This window comes from Leptopilina boulardi, unplaced genomic scaffold (assembly GCF_019393585.1).
Source record: "Leptopilina boulardi isolate dan_hultmark-lab unplaced genomic scaffold, ZJU_Lbou_2.1 LbouV2_273, whole genome shotgun sequence".
NCBI classification, from domain to species: domain Eukaryota; kingdom Metazoa; phylum Arthropoda; class Insecta; order Hymenoptera; family Figitidae; genus Leptopilina; species Leptopilina boulardi.
This window is the reverse complement of record NW_026137833.1, coordinates 3,122,558-3,139,576: the sequence shown is the minus strand read 5'-3', so window position 1 is coordinate 3,139,576 and position 17,019 is coordinate 3,122,558. Positions and strand designations below refer to the sequence as shown.

Here is a 17,019-nt window from a genome sequence, read left to right as displayed (position 1 = left end):
TCTGCTTATTGTATACTTGTACAAGAACATGTACATTTCCATGTACAAGTATATTTTCTTATCCAGGATCTTGAACAAGTTCTGGTACAAGAACATGTCTCAATTCCGGATGCTGAACTTGTTCAAGAACATTACTTGAACATGTACAAGAAAATGTACAAGTTCATTAATGAACATGTACAAGAACTTGTACATTTTCTTGTACAAGTTTTTTCAGCCGGAAACACTGTAAAATAATAAAAAAAAATGCTATCAAGTTAAAATATAAATTTTTTATGTTCATTTATTACCCTCATAACAAAAGGATATCCCTAGGATATCCATAGGATATCCATATCAATGGTCGATATCCTAGAATGGTCCCCAGGACATCCATAGGATATCCACAGGATATTAACATCCACAAAATATCTATTGGATATTATATCGCAGGATATCCATGGGATATCCTCAGGATGTCCGTGGGATATTCTTAGGATATTCACGGGATATTTAATATCTCAACATATATTTTTAAAGGTTAAAATTGTTAAGCTAATATAATAAATAATAATATAATAAAAACAAAAATCTTATCAGCTTCTAATTTATTTTAAATGAAGATTTGAAATGCATTTTTCAAAGTTTTTAAATAAACTCATGCACTTAATGTATAATTAATATTAATAGTTATTCGTTATTTGCGGGGAAGAATTTATATTGTTTAAAGCCAATTTATTTTCTGACAATATTTAGCATATGAATAAAGGAATGAATCACGAATGAGAAAAAAATAAGTTAATAAATTTTCAAATTAAACAACTTTCTCAAAAAACAAGTTGCATTTTATTTTATTTATATAAAATTTAATTCACAGAATATTCTCACTCGTAGTCTCATAATCACTTTAAAAATACTATCCTGAGAATATCTTCTTGACATCCAGAAGATATACTGAAAATATCCTGAAAATATCTGTGGGACATCCTGACGATATCTATGGGATATCCTGATAATATCTATGGGATATCCTGATGATATCTATGGGATATCCTGATGATATCTATGGGATATCCTGACGATATCTATGAGATATCTGGAGGACATTTATGAAAGTCTATAGAGATATCCAGAAGATATCCAAAGGATATCCAAACCGCCGATTTTTTGGATATCCTTAAGAGTTCAGTTTCTTCAATATAGTGAGATTGGAAACATTCAGAAGGTGTCAACCAATCAATTTCATGCATTTCACGTAAACGATTTGCATACGATATACCGACCGGTGGTTTAATCGTTTCCTTACATATCACATGATTTTATAAAAAAATTTATTAATTTCATTTTTTTCCCGGCTATTTCCCGGTTTATCCCGGTTTTTTTCGTTTCCCGGCTATTTCCCGGTTTGTAGACACCCTGATTTAATAATGGATGGCAAACATCTGAATGAGATTGTTTGTCTTGTTTTTTTCTGATGAGGATACAGAATACTGTGTCGAAACGCGTTAAATTTTGATGTAATTAAATAAATATAAGCCAATAGGCCACAAAATTTAAAAAGACATCTTCTCTCTATTAAAATTTAATAACTAAATTACATCAAAAGTCACGTTTTTTCATATTTTTATTTTCAAAATTTAAATACTGCTGACCACAAGTACCTACATAGTATTGCAATATTTTAATTTATGTCATGATTGTAAATTAAATTTTTATTTTTTATCAATGTACAAATAACATTAAAAAGTCACGTTTTTAGATATTTTTATTTCGACAATTTATTTACAGCTGACAACCCGAGTTGAAGTTTTAATATTATTTAATATTTTAATATTTTTAATTACACTACCACTCTTAAGCTTTACGTTCCGCTTCGAAATTTTAAAAAATATTGATTTTATTAAAAGTTATAATTTTTTGAAAAAAAAAATTTTTTTCGTGTTTTTGTTTGTTTATACAAATATATTACTTAAACAAATGAACATTTCAGCAATATAATGATTTGTCCTTATTCTACGATAGTTAATGTAATATTATGAATTTTGTCCGATTTTTTAAAGCACTTTTTAAAGCGTCGGAAACGAGTGACCCATGTTTACAATCAACGTAGATCAAAAACCACCTTACAGTCTAAGGGTTAAAAAAAATAATTATAAACAAATAAAAGCATAATAATAATATTAATTTATAAATATAAAGTTAATAAATATCTTCTTTAGGCTTAAATATAAACTTAAATGCAATTTAATAAATTAATACTACACCCAAATTATATACTATAACAAATTTTTAAATCTAAAATAAAAATAATAAATGTTAAAAATTTTAAAGCAATAAAGAGGCACGTGTAAAAAAATGAATACTTGAAAAAATATCGGTTTGTCGAACAATAATAAAGAAATATCATTTATCAACTTTGAATATAAAAAATTAATAAAATTTAGTTTGATAAGTGGGACGCATATATGTAAAAGCACTTAAACAAATTTTTTAGAATTATGATTTCATGAATCTTATTCTGTAGAATATTACTTTTGTATAGAATATTAAATTGTTAAAATATTAATTTTGCAGAATTTTCATTAAATCAAATATAAATGTTTTATAAATATTTAGACGAAAATTAATTTGACAGAAATTAAATTTGATCGAATCTCACTTTGTGCAAAATTAATATTCTTTCTAATCTTTTTTCTGCAAAATAATCATTCTATTTTTTTTCTACGAAAATCATATTCTACGAGACAATATTTCCCACAAAACCAAATCAAATTTAAACCAACCGAAAACACAAAGGACTTTAATGCAATTTTATTATTTTTACGCATCCTTTAAAGGAAAAAGAAAGAAAACCATTTCTTACCGATTACAACGTAAATAAAAAATCAATATAATTTCTAATAAATTAAAAATAAAAATTTTCGATTTTATCGTCTTCTTTCTATTTTGAAAATATAAAGAAAGATATACTTAACTTAGGTACTATTTTTTAGTCTTTAAATTCCCGGTTTTTTCCCGGTTTAAGATATGAAAGTTTTTTCACATTACAAGTATATTATAAAGCAAATAATACATTTAATATTAATGTATAACTGACAATTATTGTTTATTATTATTGTTAGCTAATACAGCTAATAATTAACTTCCATAGCTAACATGTTTTGATGTGGAAGCTAAATATTAGTTACCAGAACTAAAAATTCGCTATCCGCATATAATAGAAAACTCATTTTTCTCCGTATTGTTTTCTTACATAGCACACAATTTGATAAAAATTTTGTTTTTACCATTTTAGGTATTTTATTTTCCGCTTTTCCTTTTTTTTTCGTTTCCCGGTTTATTAACAGTCCACATAAAATTTCGTACCAGAATCTTTAAGTTCTTTTAATTTTATCATTACTCGTTTCTGTTGCTCAAATATACTCAAGTTTTTATCATCATGAGTGACAATTATTCTTAAATCAACAGCATCAGGATCACCATAGGCGAAAATTGTTTTTTTTTCGAATATTGTCCTATTGTTAACAAATAATTTCGTATCTGGAAGCAGAACTGTTTCTTTTTCAGAAGAGAAGTATGTTATATTGTCAATATTTGCACTTAAAAATGGGCTTGGAAAATGCATCTCGTAAAGTGTTGAAGTCATGTCAGTATTATTATCTTTCTCTTGTGCGTATTTAGCTGCTACGTAATCATCTAGTGATGTTGAAGTAAATCTTTTCAATCGTTCCGTTGTATTTTTAACATAACGTTTTTCATACCACGTATCAAGTTCGCTTTGTCCTCGATACAATATAGAATTATGATATTTATTTGGATCTTTAGATTGTACAATTGCTAATCTGTAAAAAGCATTCCTCATTTGTCTACCTTCATCCGTTTCAGCCATTATTCGTTCAAAGCCATGACTACTGTAATGCATAATTGAAAAGCAATCTTCAAAACTTATTACAGCTGACAGATTATTGCGTTCATATTTAGCAGTTACTTCTTTATAAAGTATGTTAAAAAGTTCTTGACCTGTTTTCCATGTATCACCTATTAGGAATAGTCCATTTAAAGCATTGAACACCCCTTTATGAGTACTGTTCATTTTCTCTAATCTATTTGAACAATTTTTAGAAAAATTTTCCGTGTACATTAAGTCGTAAAACAATTCTGCCTCCACCATTCCTAAAGCAATGAGACGTGCAATTTCTTCATTCCTCGAGTTTTGTTCCTCATTTAATGTAGAATTATTGCTGCAGGAGCACAACGTAATAAGAAAAATAATTTCCAAAAGAATTACATTCTTTGATACAGCCATGATTAGAATCTGAAAAATTGTATCAATAATTGTGTCATTTTAATTAATAAATATTTTAATAATATTGTTATTTTAAATAATTCGTTACTAGGTTTAGAAAAAAATTTTCAATGTTGCCTAGTTTGTTGTGGAATTTTTGTTTTATAAATTTTTTAAAAAAATATTTAACGTGCTATTAAATTAATTTTAGTATATTGTGGATGTTTTTAAATTTTATACTAACCCAGATAGCACACAAGTTTGCCGCGCAATATTACCAACCTTGCATGGTAAACTTGCCGAAAGCTTACTCCAAGCTTCAAATGTCCTAGCAGACCCACGCTTGCATGGTATTACCGAAATATTGTAGTGTAAGATCTTTAAGATCTTAGATCTTAAGATCTTAAAGATTATGTTGTAGGAGTTACAAATTTAATAATTAATATTGATGTTAGATCTTTAATAAGATTAAGTAATAAATAAATAAGTAATAATAAATAAGATTAACTTTAATAAGATTCTTTTTTAATGTTAGATCTTAAAGATTATGTTGTAGGAGTTACAAATTTTTCCTTGCATTTTCCTAGATTATAAACTGGGTACGAAATTGGGAAAATTAGACGTTTTTTTTCGAAATCTTTCCAGTGTTATAATCGCTCCAGAAAGTCGAAAAAAAATTCTAGGTATATATTCAGAAGCAGAATTTTATCAGCTTTCAGGTGATCTAAGTTTCAAGTCTCTACACTGAGAAAAAAACGATGCCAAAATAGCGCCATCCACTCATGTGGGTTCAGCTTTGCTTAAGAACGCTGAAACGACTGTGGGGAACACTGCAGTTTTTGCATGAGTTTTCTGCTATAACTACCGTGTCCGCAAATATGTATTATAATTTTTGTTTCTCCTAATTTTGTAAACTTATATATGTTAATAAAATTCTTTCCTGTAAAAGACTTTTTCTTTATATTTCTAATTTTTACTTTCTTAACTTTAACCTCTTTTGTATTTTAAAAATTTACTTGATAAAAATTGACTAAATTACAAAAAATTATTCTTATAACTTAAATTACGTTTAAATTTATCTACTTTCTTTTATTTATTCATTATTTTATTATTATTATTATTTTTTATTTATTTTATTAATTAAATTAATTTCTATATTTGTCATTTGACTTAATTTTTTGGTGCATAGGGTAAGGGATACAGTGACCGACACCCTGGGCATACTTTCAACTTTAAATGACATTTTATCGTAATTTATTAAAGATTTAGTTATAAAATAAATTTTAAATAAAAGATTTGGGTTAAAATTTATAGTACACAAGTTTAAAATTAAAAAACACCTTGATAAGAGTTTATAATATTAATTTAAAAATGTATGGTATATGAAAACAGTGAACGACACCCTTTAATAAAATAACAAATATTTAAACTTCTATTTAAGTAACATGATATTTATTAGTATTATCATAAATTTTATTATTCAGATTTAATGTACAAAAAAAGTTGCTTTTAAAATATAATTATTTAACAATATTTTCATATTTATAAAATTTGTAATCAATAAAGCAAATTTTTTGAGGTTAGTTTTCTAGAAAGTATTAAATATTGAGGAAAATATAAACATATAAAATTTTGTATAAACTGTATAAGTTTTTAAATATTGTATATTAATTAATTTACTAGTGATATTTAATTCAATATTATTATTTTTATAGTTATTATCGTTTTTAATAGCAGGTGTCGTTCACTGTCTGGGTGTCGGTCACTGTACATTTTACCCTAAATATATATTAATAAGTTATATTATTATGAAATAAATTATAATTATTATAAAAACATTTGTTATTACTATATAGTAATTAACTATAAGATGTTTAAGAAATGTATTTTAAAAGAATTAAAAATTAATTTTTAAGTTTGTACAGCACTGCCAAAAACTGCTGTGTATTCCAATGCAGAAACTGCAGTGTTCCAATGTCAAAACAGCCGTTTTCTGTTTGCAGTGTCACTAATGCAGAAACTGCATGACTTTACCGCTGAAACGGCGTGCTTTTTTTCTCAGTGTAGCTTTTCTCAAACTTAAAATATCTTAATTTAGGTGCGACATCAACATTTCATCCCGCGCACGTCAATCGTACCGACAATTTCCGATGGTAGTGTATATGTTACGGTAAAAGCCCGAAGTTGGTAAATGTGCACATTTACTGGTTAATGTGCACAATTACCAATGCAGTTGGTAAAAGTGAGAAATGTCTGTTTTAAATTAAAAATTTCGTACATTTACCAAGTAAATTGGTAATTGTGCACAATCACCAACAGAAATTGGAAAATGTACGAAATGTCTAAATTGAATCAAAGATTTCTCACTCGTACCAACTACCTTGGTAAATGTAGATAGTTTGTTTTGTTTATATTTCAATTAAATAGTAATCAAATGCCTATAAAGGAAACAGAATAATTAGAATAGAATGTTTATTCTGCTAACCTCAGTATTTCGTTTAGTTCGCTTTCGACAGTGAAATTGCGAGTATATTTTAAATTTTGCCTGTAAAAATGAGTGAAGAAATTGTAATTTCCGAAGTGAAAAAAAATTTTATGAAATTGCAACAAAGATTATAGAAGGGAAAAAAATAATTCTGTTTATTTGTCGGAAGTAGAGTATAATAAGGTGTTGAAAGAAGTGTGTGATGCGAAATTAAAAATAAAAAAGAAAACGAGTGCTGATTTTCGACGTTTGCGTCGATATGACGTGATAACAATATAAATAAATAAATAAAACTTTTCCAATTTATTTTTTTGTAAATGTCAATAATAACAATTAAAGTTATAATATAAATAATAGCAGACAAAATTTTAAACCTTCAATATATGTCCGGCACTTCTATTTACCCCTTTTTGTGGTAACTATCTACATTTACCAAGGTAGTTGGTACGAGTGAGAAATCTTTGATTCAATTTAGACATTTCGTACATTTTCCAATTTCTGTTGGAGATTGTGCACAATTACCAGTTTACTTGGTAAATGTACGAAATTTTTAATTTAAAACAGACAATTCCCACTTTTACCAACTGCATTGGTAATTGTGCACATTAACCAGTAAATGTGCACATTTACCAACTTCGGGCTTTTACCGTAACATATATATTGACAGAATTCATCTCAAATAGGTATAAATTGAAAATACATCACAAATAAATTATTACAACCTACTTTTAAAAAGGTAAAATTTGTTTTATACTTTCTTATACTTTTTTTACCTAAATATTGTTTCAACATAATAATTATCGCTTCCCAGATAGCAAGTTGGTGCTAGATTGCCAAATAGTCTTGCTTTAAACCTAAAAAAAATTTAAGGTAAGGCAAGGTAAAAAAATTTAAGGTTATTTGGCAACCTTGCGTCAATCGTACCGACAATTTCCGACGGTAGTGTACACACAAGTGTAGTTCATTATTATTCCTCGAAGTGACAAGAACATATGCTTAAATAAATAATTCACTGGAATTAATATTAATATTTCAATAATTCCGTGAAAAATATAACTATTCTTTTATAATTTATTTTAAAAAATTGATAAATATTGAAATATCAATAGATATTAATTTAAATTTGAACATTTAAATTGTCAGGGCTAATTTATAAGAATTGATTGACTGTATTATCTATAATTGTATACATCTGTTACAAATATTTATATTTCTATAGTTCTCTGAAAAATTATAATGAAATATAACTATTCTATGAACTGTAATAGAATAGGGTTAAACCTTTATGTTTCGACTAAGGTCGTTGCGCACAATTTTTAAAAAATTTGATATACCATCAAAAATGAATCTGTAAGCTAACTGGAGTGCAAAATAAAAAGAATTATGTTAAAATTTCTAATAGAGGTCATCCACATATCACATGATATCTTTAGGAGTGGGAGAGGGTATGCAAACTATCATGGTCCATAGAATTTTCATTTTTTAACAATAGAAAAAGTATCACGCAGGGGTGAAAGGGGGTTCAAAATACCTAAAATATGTATCACGTGAAAGGGGGGTTTGAACACCTAAACCCCCCCCCAGATAACAAAATGCTTGAATAGTGCAAACATAAGGAGTCGCATATGTGCTAATTAATTCACACTTAGTGATCTCATAGTTGCATGCTGATGCGTCATTCATGGATGATCCTATGCGTCTCTTACTTGAGTTCGCATTCAAGCGAGTTAAATGCAATCCTTGTACTAGTACATTCGAGGTTAGAAACATCAATTGATCATTTAATACTTGTTGTACAATACAATAAATATTATATTTCTGTTAACATTTTTTACTACTCTAGTTTTTTATTAAAGTGAAGAGACATATTTATATTTTTCTTCTTCTAAGCAAGCTTGCAGCAATCATTCTTAGTATGCTTGCAGCAACCTTTCCTGGAAAGCTTACAGCAAGCTTTCACGGCAAGCTTGCCCTGGGTAAGACATTTCGCTAGCTCAGACAAGCTTGCACGGTGAAATTGCCGCAAGCTTGCTGCAAGTTTCCGTGCTATCTGGGCGCATGTTTTAAGCTATTTAAATTAAATAATTTTTATTGTAATTCGCATACTGTGTGAGTTCATTGAAGGCGCATTTCAAATGCATTGTAGGAGATCGCATACGTGAAGGCATAAAGAGAACTTCTTGCTAGCATGAATGCGACTGCAAGCACATGGGTCGCATCAGCATACTGCTTTTGCATGCACCATAGGAGAATCACTAAGTGCGATCTCAAATGCGCGCGTTATTGTTATCCTCGCTACGCTCCTGATAATTTAATTAAAATTTTAAAAAGTGCTAAGAAATTTTGAATCTTCATGTCAATTACCTCATGATTGATAAGTTAAAATTTATTTTAATAACTCTACATTTTAGAATTAATTGATAAAAATCGCGAAATTTGGTTAATTGACATTCGAACTTTAAAAATATATTTCTCTATTATATTTAATCTTCAATAAATTATGATCTATCAAAAATAATTAATTTAATCATTCTAAACAAAAGCTAATAATTTTTCTAATAATGTAGGGTATTACAAAAGATGCGAAAAGAAAAATAAACAACAAAACAGAGGTGTCGACTATCGGCGACTCAAGCGGTTTAACGTAATTTCAGTAGGAAAAGAAAAAAAAATTAATTTCTACACTTTCGAAGACCAATAAAGTACAATATTTTGTAACGAATGAAGATATTTTCGATGTAATTCATGATGCTCATGTGCAAAGCACAAAAGCTGTCCTGCAATTTCAAATGTCATGGGAGTGGTCCTTGTCTATAAACAAATAACAATTTTTTGTTTTTCGATAATTTTATTTTTTATATTAAATAACAAGTTTCTACTGATATAAAAGAGATGCTGTTTTTATTAGAAATGGAAAAAATAAATAATACTTAATTAAAATACTTTGTCAATATCAATGACAATGATAACAATAATAGCAAAAAACGTTTAACAAAATATCAACATTTACCAACTAACGCTGATCAATGTGCACATTTACCAATTTTACATGGTAAATGTACGAAATTTTTTTATTGAATCAAAGATTTCGTACTTTTACCAACGACATTGGTGAATGTCACCAATGTGCACATTCACCGATTAGGGGAGAGTGGGGCAAAACCGTGTAGGCGGGTCAAACCGGGTATATTTAAATGCATTATACTATACATGGGTCAGACCATTATATTTCGACCAAAGTCGTTGCGGCCTAATTTTAAAAAAAATTGATACTTGCAGTTCTGATTCTTTATGATATGCAGAGAACGAAATAAAAAGAATTATTACAAAAATTTCTTTATTTTTCTCAAAATATGAGTTTAAAGTGGAGAAGGTCCGGAAAACTGGCACTTTTTTAGCAATTATAAAATATATAAAAAAACATATAATAATTGTTAAAAAGGTAAAAAGAATTATTGTTTCTTGTTTAAAATGAATTGATTTATTATTTTCTAATGATTAAATTAGTGAAAAAATTAAAATAATGGATAAAATATGTCTTTAAAGTTAGTCTGTCAAATAACCTAATTTTTCGATTTTTATCAGTTAATTACAATTAAGTGGAATTATTAAATTAAATTTGAACTTACCTAATATGAAGTAAATGGATAGGACATTCAAATTTTCTTGGCACTTTCTATATTTTCATACTAAATATAAAAGAAATATTGAGTTGAAAGTTCGCAATTTCTGCATTTTTCCGAACTTTGCAACTGAATATCTCCGTTAAAGAAAAATAAAAAAAAATTGGCACTTGCACAGCAGCTAAATCGGATCGAAATCTACGCGCACCATAAATTCCGTTTTGGTCCCGAAACTATTCAGCTTTATTAATAATATTAGCAGATTATTATAGTTAATTATCGATTGCACTGAGAATTATTTTCTAATTCTGAAAAATACTTTAATTTTCGCCGTTATATCAATTTCAAAATCTAAACATTGAACGCGATCGCTGAGAGTAGACCAACTTCAAGTTAGAAGCAAGTACAGATTTAACCTGAAAATAATGTGCAATTTTTAATCGCCTATATCTCCTAAAATAGTTTCGGGACCAAAACGGAATTTATGGTGCGCGTAGATTTCGATCCGATTTAGCTGCTGTGCAAGTGCCAATTTTTTTTTATTTTTCTTTAACGGAGATATTCAGTTGTAAAGTTCGCAAAAATGCAGAAAATGCGAACTTTTGACTCAATATTTCTTTTATATTTAGTATGAAAATATAAAAAGTGCCAAGAAAATTTGAATGTCCTATCCATATACTTCATATTAGGTAAGTTCAAATTTAATTTAATAATTCCACTTAATTGTAATTAACTGATAAAAATCGAAAAATTAGGTTATTTGACAGACTAACTTTAAAGACATATTTTATCCATTATTTTAATTTTTTCACTAATTTAATCATTAGAAAATAATAAATCAATTCATTCTAAACAAGAAACAATCATTCTTTTTACCTTTTTAACAATTATTATATGTTTTTTTATATATTTTATAATTGCTAAAAAAGTGCCAGTTTTCCGGACCTTCTCCACTTTAAACTCATATTTTGAGAAAAATAAAGAAATTTTTGGAATAATTCTTTTTATTTCGTTCTCTGCATATCATAAAGAATCAGTACTGCAAGTATCAATTTTTTTTAAAATTAGGCCGCAACGACTTTGGTCGAAATATAATGGTCTGACCCACATATTTAAATTTTATTTCAAAATAATCGACATGTATGTTTCGAAATCGATGTTTAACTTTCGATATATCAATTATTTACCATATCGATAAATAAACGATAAAAAATTAATAAAAATAGGAAAAATTTCGTTTTAAAAGATTTAACTACTGTTATTCATTATTAATATAATATATTTAGATTAAATATTATTGAATATTGATTATTTTCTATAATGTAAGTGATATATAATAACAATTGAACAAAAAATTAAAGAATATTCCATGATTTATATATTTTCTTGATAGTACCCGGTTTTGCCCCATTATCGGGGCAAAACCGGGTACTTTGCATTTTTCTGAAAAACCTAGTTTAAATTGATCAAAAAATTTTTTTTCATGCAATCGACTTTATTTTCTCATATCTAATATTCAGGGAAGAATTTTCAACGAGATTTGAACTAATTTAGTTGATAGATTCTTTGTAAACCGAGAATTCCAAAAAGGTACCCGGTTTATCAATTTTTTTTAATAAATTATAATAGAATAGTTATATTTTTCACGGAATTATTGAAATATTAATATTAATTCCAGTGAATTATTTATTTAAGCATATGTTCTTGTCAGTTCGGGGAATAATAATGCGAACTACACTTGTGTGTATATATTGACAGAATTCATCTCAAATAGGTATAAATTGAAAATACATCACAAATAAATTATTACAACCTACTTTTAAAAAGGTAAAATTTGTTTTATACTTTCTTATACTTTTTTTACCTAAATATTGTTTCAACATAATAATTATCGCTTCCCAGATAGCAAGTTGGTGCAAGATTGACTAATAGTCTTGCTTTAAACCTAAAAAAATTTTGTTAAAAAAATGTTTCGTTCAATTGATATAATAAAATTATATAAATTAGACGAAATATTAAAAAAAAAATTTTGCATGTTCAAAGTAAGGTTATTTGGCAACATTGCACCAACTTTGCTACAAGCTTAATGTGCAAGCTTACTGAGCAATCTTACTGATTCAAATAGCTAGAATTTAGAGACTGATTTGAGACCAGTGACTTTTTCACTGATTCATATTTAGAGAGTAGGCAACATTTAAAATTTTTTTCTAAACCTAGTTACGAATTATTTAAAATAACAATATTATTAAAATATTAAATATTTAATTATTATTATAATATTATATTATATTAAAATTTGATTTGGTTCTGTGGGAAATATTATCTCGTAGAATATTACTTTCGTGGAAAAAAAATACGAATGATTATTTTGCAGAAAAAAGATTAGAAAGAATATTAATTTTGCACAAAGTGAGATTCGATCAAATTTAATTTCTGTCAAATTAATTTTCGTCTAAATATTTATAAAACATTTATATTTGATTTAATGAAAATTCTGCAAAATTAATATTTTAACAATTTAATGTTCTATACAAAAGTAATATTCTACAGAATAAGATTTCATTAAATCATAATTCTAAAAAATTTGTTTAAGTGCTTTTACAATAAAATGCGTCCCACTTATCAAACTAAATTTTATTAATTTTTTATATTTAAAGTTGATATATAATATTTTTTTATTATTGTTCGACAAACAGATATTTTTCAAGTATTCATTTTTTTACAAGTGCCTCTTTATTGCTTTAAAATTTTATAATTATTTTTTTTAACCCTTAAACTGTAAGGTGGTTTTTGATCTACGTTGATTGTAAACATGGGTCACTCGTGTCCCACTCTTTAAAAAGTGCTTTAAAAAATCGGAATATTACATTAACTATCCTAGAATAAGGACAAATCATTATATTGCTGAAATGTTCATTTGTTTAAGTAATATATTTGTATAAACAAACAAAAACACGAAGATTGAGATATTGATCATGCTAATTGATATATAAGACAGTTAAATTTTAATCGCATGAATTTTACATTGAAAATATTATTTTATTTTTCTTGGTATTGTTGATTTTTTTATATTTATTTTTATTCATATTTGTTTCTATCTCTAAATTTCAAATTTATGTTTCTTTAAAATAACATTTTACAATAGTAAAATTTATAATTTTTTAGCTTAATATTTTACAAAACTATTCGAATTAACTTCCGTCAGAAATTTTTAGTCGCTAATTTTAAAATTATCCAATCAGAAATCACGCAAAAAAATTGTATTTATTAATTTTAAAATTTACATCGAATAATGTTTTGCATAGACTATAAAAAATTTATTTTAATAAAATCTATAACTTTTGTCAGAAAGTTTTTTTTAAAACGTCAAAAATTTTCATAAAAAAATGTATAAAATAAAAATTCCACAACAAACTAGGCAACATTTAAAATTTTTATTCTAAACCTACACTGAAAAAAAAATTCTGGTTAGGCTATATTTAACATTAATTTCTAATTATGTTAACCAGAATTCTAGTTGAATGAACTAGAATTCTCGTTAAAATAACCAGAATTCTGGTTAACCTAACCAGAATCAAAATGTTAAATATACCCTAACCAGAATTCTGGTTATTCTAACTAGAATTTTTTTTCAGTGTAGTTACGAATTATTTAAAATAACAATATTATTAAAATATTTATTAATTAAAATGACGCAATAATTGATACAATTTTTCAGATTCTAATCATGGCTGTATCAAAGAATGTAATTCTTTTGGAAATTATTTTTCTTATTACGTTGTGCTCCTGCAGCAATAATTCTACATTAAATGAGGAACAAAACTCGAGGAATGAAGAAATTGCACGTCTCACTGCTTTAGGAATGGTGGAGGCAGAATTGTTTTACGACTTAATGCACACGGAAAATTTTTCTAAAAATTGTTCAAATAGATTAGAGAAAATGAACAGTACTCATAAAGGGGTGTTCAATGCTTTAAATGGACTATTCCTAATAGGTCATACAAGGAAAACAGGTCAAGAACTTTTTAACATACTTTATGAAGAAGTAACTGCTAAATATGAACGCAATAATCTGTCAGCTGTAATAAGTTTTGAAGATTGCTTTTCAATTATGCATTACACTAGTCATGGCTTTGAACGAATAATGGCTGAAACGGATGAAGGTAGACAAATGAGGAATGCTTTTTACAGATTAGCAATTGTACAATCTAAAGATCCAAATAAATATCATAATTCTATATTGTATCGAGGACAAAGCGAACTTGATACGTGGTATGAAAAACGTTATGTTAAAAATACAACGGAACGATTGAAAAGATTTACTTCAACATCACTAGATGATTACGTAGCAGCTAAATACGCACAAGAGAGAGATAATAATACTGACATGACTTCAACACTTTACGAGATGCATTTTCCAAGCCCATTTTTGAGTGCAAATATTGACAATATAACATACTTCTCTTATGAAAAAGAAACAGTTCTGCTTCCAGATACGAAATTATTTGTTAACAATAGGACAATATTCGAAAAAAAAACATTTTTCGCCTATGGTGATCCTGATGCTATTGATTTAAGAATAATTGTAACTCATGATGATGAAAACTTGAGTATATTTGAGCAACAGAAACGGGTAATGATAAAATTGAAAGAACTAAAAGATTCTGGTACAAAATTTTATGTGGATTGTTAAGTATCTTTCTTTATATTTTCATAATAGAAAGAGGGCGATAAAATCGAAAATTTTCATTTTTAACTCACTATTAGAAATTACATTGACTTTTTATTTACGTTGTAATCGAAAAGAATATTTTTTTATTTCATTTTCCTTTAAAGAATGTTTAAAATGTAAAAAAATAAAATTACATTAAAGTCCTTTGTATTTTCGGTTGGTTTGTATTTTGTTTGGTTTTGTGGGAAATATTTTCTCGTAGAATATTACTTTTGGAGAAAAAATATTAGAACGATTATATTTTGCAGAAAAAATATTAGAAAGAATATTCATTTTGCACAAAGTGAGATTCAATCAAATTTAATTTTTGGCAAATTAATTTTCATCTAAATAAAATGTATGCAACATTATAATCGATTTAATTAAATTTCTGCAAAATTAATATTTAAAAAATTTAATATTTTTCAAAGTAATAATAATAATAAATTTTTTGTATTCAGAGTTGTTAAATGATAATTTTTTATTATTGTTCGACAAATCGATTTTCTTTCAAGCATTCAGTTATTTACAATTGCCTCTTTATTGCTTTAAGATTTTTAACATTTATTAAATTTTATTAAAAATATTACTATTTTTGGATTAAAAAAATTGTTCTAATATTTTAGTATTTAATTTATAGAAACTTTATTTTTATTAAAACTTGTAAAATCTTGTTTATAAAAATGAGTGCTAATAAGAAATATATATTTTTCATTTGTTAAATTAAATGTTAATAAAATTGTTAAACAAATAAAAATTATAAATAGTGAAACTTTTATCATTACTTTTATTTATTTTACATTTCGACTTCATGAATTTGAATTTCAGTTGTCATTTAAACTTATTATAAAATTCAACTTTTGAATTCATAATTTCAAAACTTACGAAATATTTTTAAAGACGCGTTTCAAATTATTTAATTCTTTGAAAAAACATATTAAGACTCAAGATGCAAAAGCGAACAATGACATTATCAACCAGCATTCGGATAATCCAATTTTTCATAATAATGACGATCTAGATTTTCAAAATAATATACCGAGAGACATTGTAGAAGAATTTAATTTAAAATTAATATTCAGTGAAATTAATTTTTTAAATAATAAGTTGATTATTGTAGAGAAACTCAGTCAAATAAAAATTCGTCACCTAAAAAATCTGTTAAGTAAAAATTAGTTTCTTACAAATCAACTTCTCTATCAAAGTTTCTAAAAGGTTCTATTAAATTTTTAGAAAATTATATAAAGTTTTTAAAAATTTCTATATGAAATTTCCAGTTATTTTACAAAAAATTTTCAGAACGTTCCAATAAGTTTTTAGAAAGTTTCATAAAATTTTGTAGATATTTAAATTAAATTTAATTTAGAGATGAATAAGTAGATTAAAAAATTTTTAGAATAAAATTAAAAATAATTTTCAAAAAAAAAGGTGTATATTAGAAATAATTCCTCCTATAGGTAATAAAACCACTAAGAGTTAATCTGATCAACTCTATAAGCGACATTATAGATATATATACTTAATATTGTATTTCGGAATATTTGAAAATATTTTTTTCAAACAGAAACAAATGATTGAATATTTTATAAAAAAAAAAAAAAAAAAAAAAAGCATGAAATAGTCATTGATAAGGAGAAGTGCGTACCTCGTTGATTGGCTGTCCAAGGGTGATTGGGGTGGCAGAATGACCTCTGAACCCACCCCCATGGGGCGCGCGCACGCCTTCAACCCCAAGGAAGTAATTACTGAGCCACCCCCCGCTCGATAACGCACGCTATCGCACATATATCGTTCATATATATACATGCGTGTGCAACTATATAATGGCAACTCAACGATCCACCTACATTCGAGTTACTTTTTTCTTTCTCTACAAAAGACTCGTGTTTCCCATCTCCTCATTCAACAGAACAATTAGGGAGAGACCAAAATTATC

At 26.5% G+C, this 17,019-nt stretch overlaps 1 protein-coding gene across 2 annotated transcripts; it reads left to right on the top strand.

The window, feature by feature from the left end:
- Window positions 1–7,407: 7,407 nt before the first annotated feature.
- LOC127281596 (uncharacterized) lies at window positions 7,408–15,447 on the top strand. Of its 2 annotated transcripts, none has more exons than XM_051305374.1 (2): window positions 7,408–7,485; window positions 14,091–15,447. In XM_051305374.1, the coding sequence occupies exon 2, from the start codon at window positions 14,100–14,102 to the stop codon at window positions 15,063–15,065; it is 966 nt and encodes a 321-aa protein (XP_051161331.1). In that variant the 5' UTR covers window positions 7,408–7,485; window positions 14,091–14,099; the 3' UTR covers window positions 15,066–15,447. The 2 variants fall into 2 exon arrangements, with proteins under 2 accessions (XP_051161331.1, XP_051161330.1); XM_051305373.1 differs by lacking the exon at window positions 7,408–7,485 and adding an exon at window positions 12,058–12,199.
- Window positions 15,448–17,019: the final 1,572 nt, after the last annotated feature.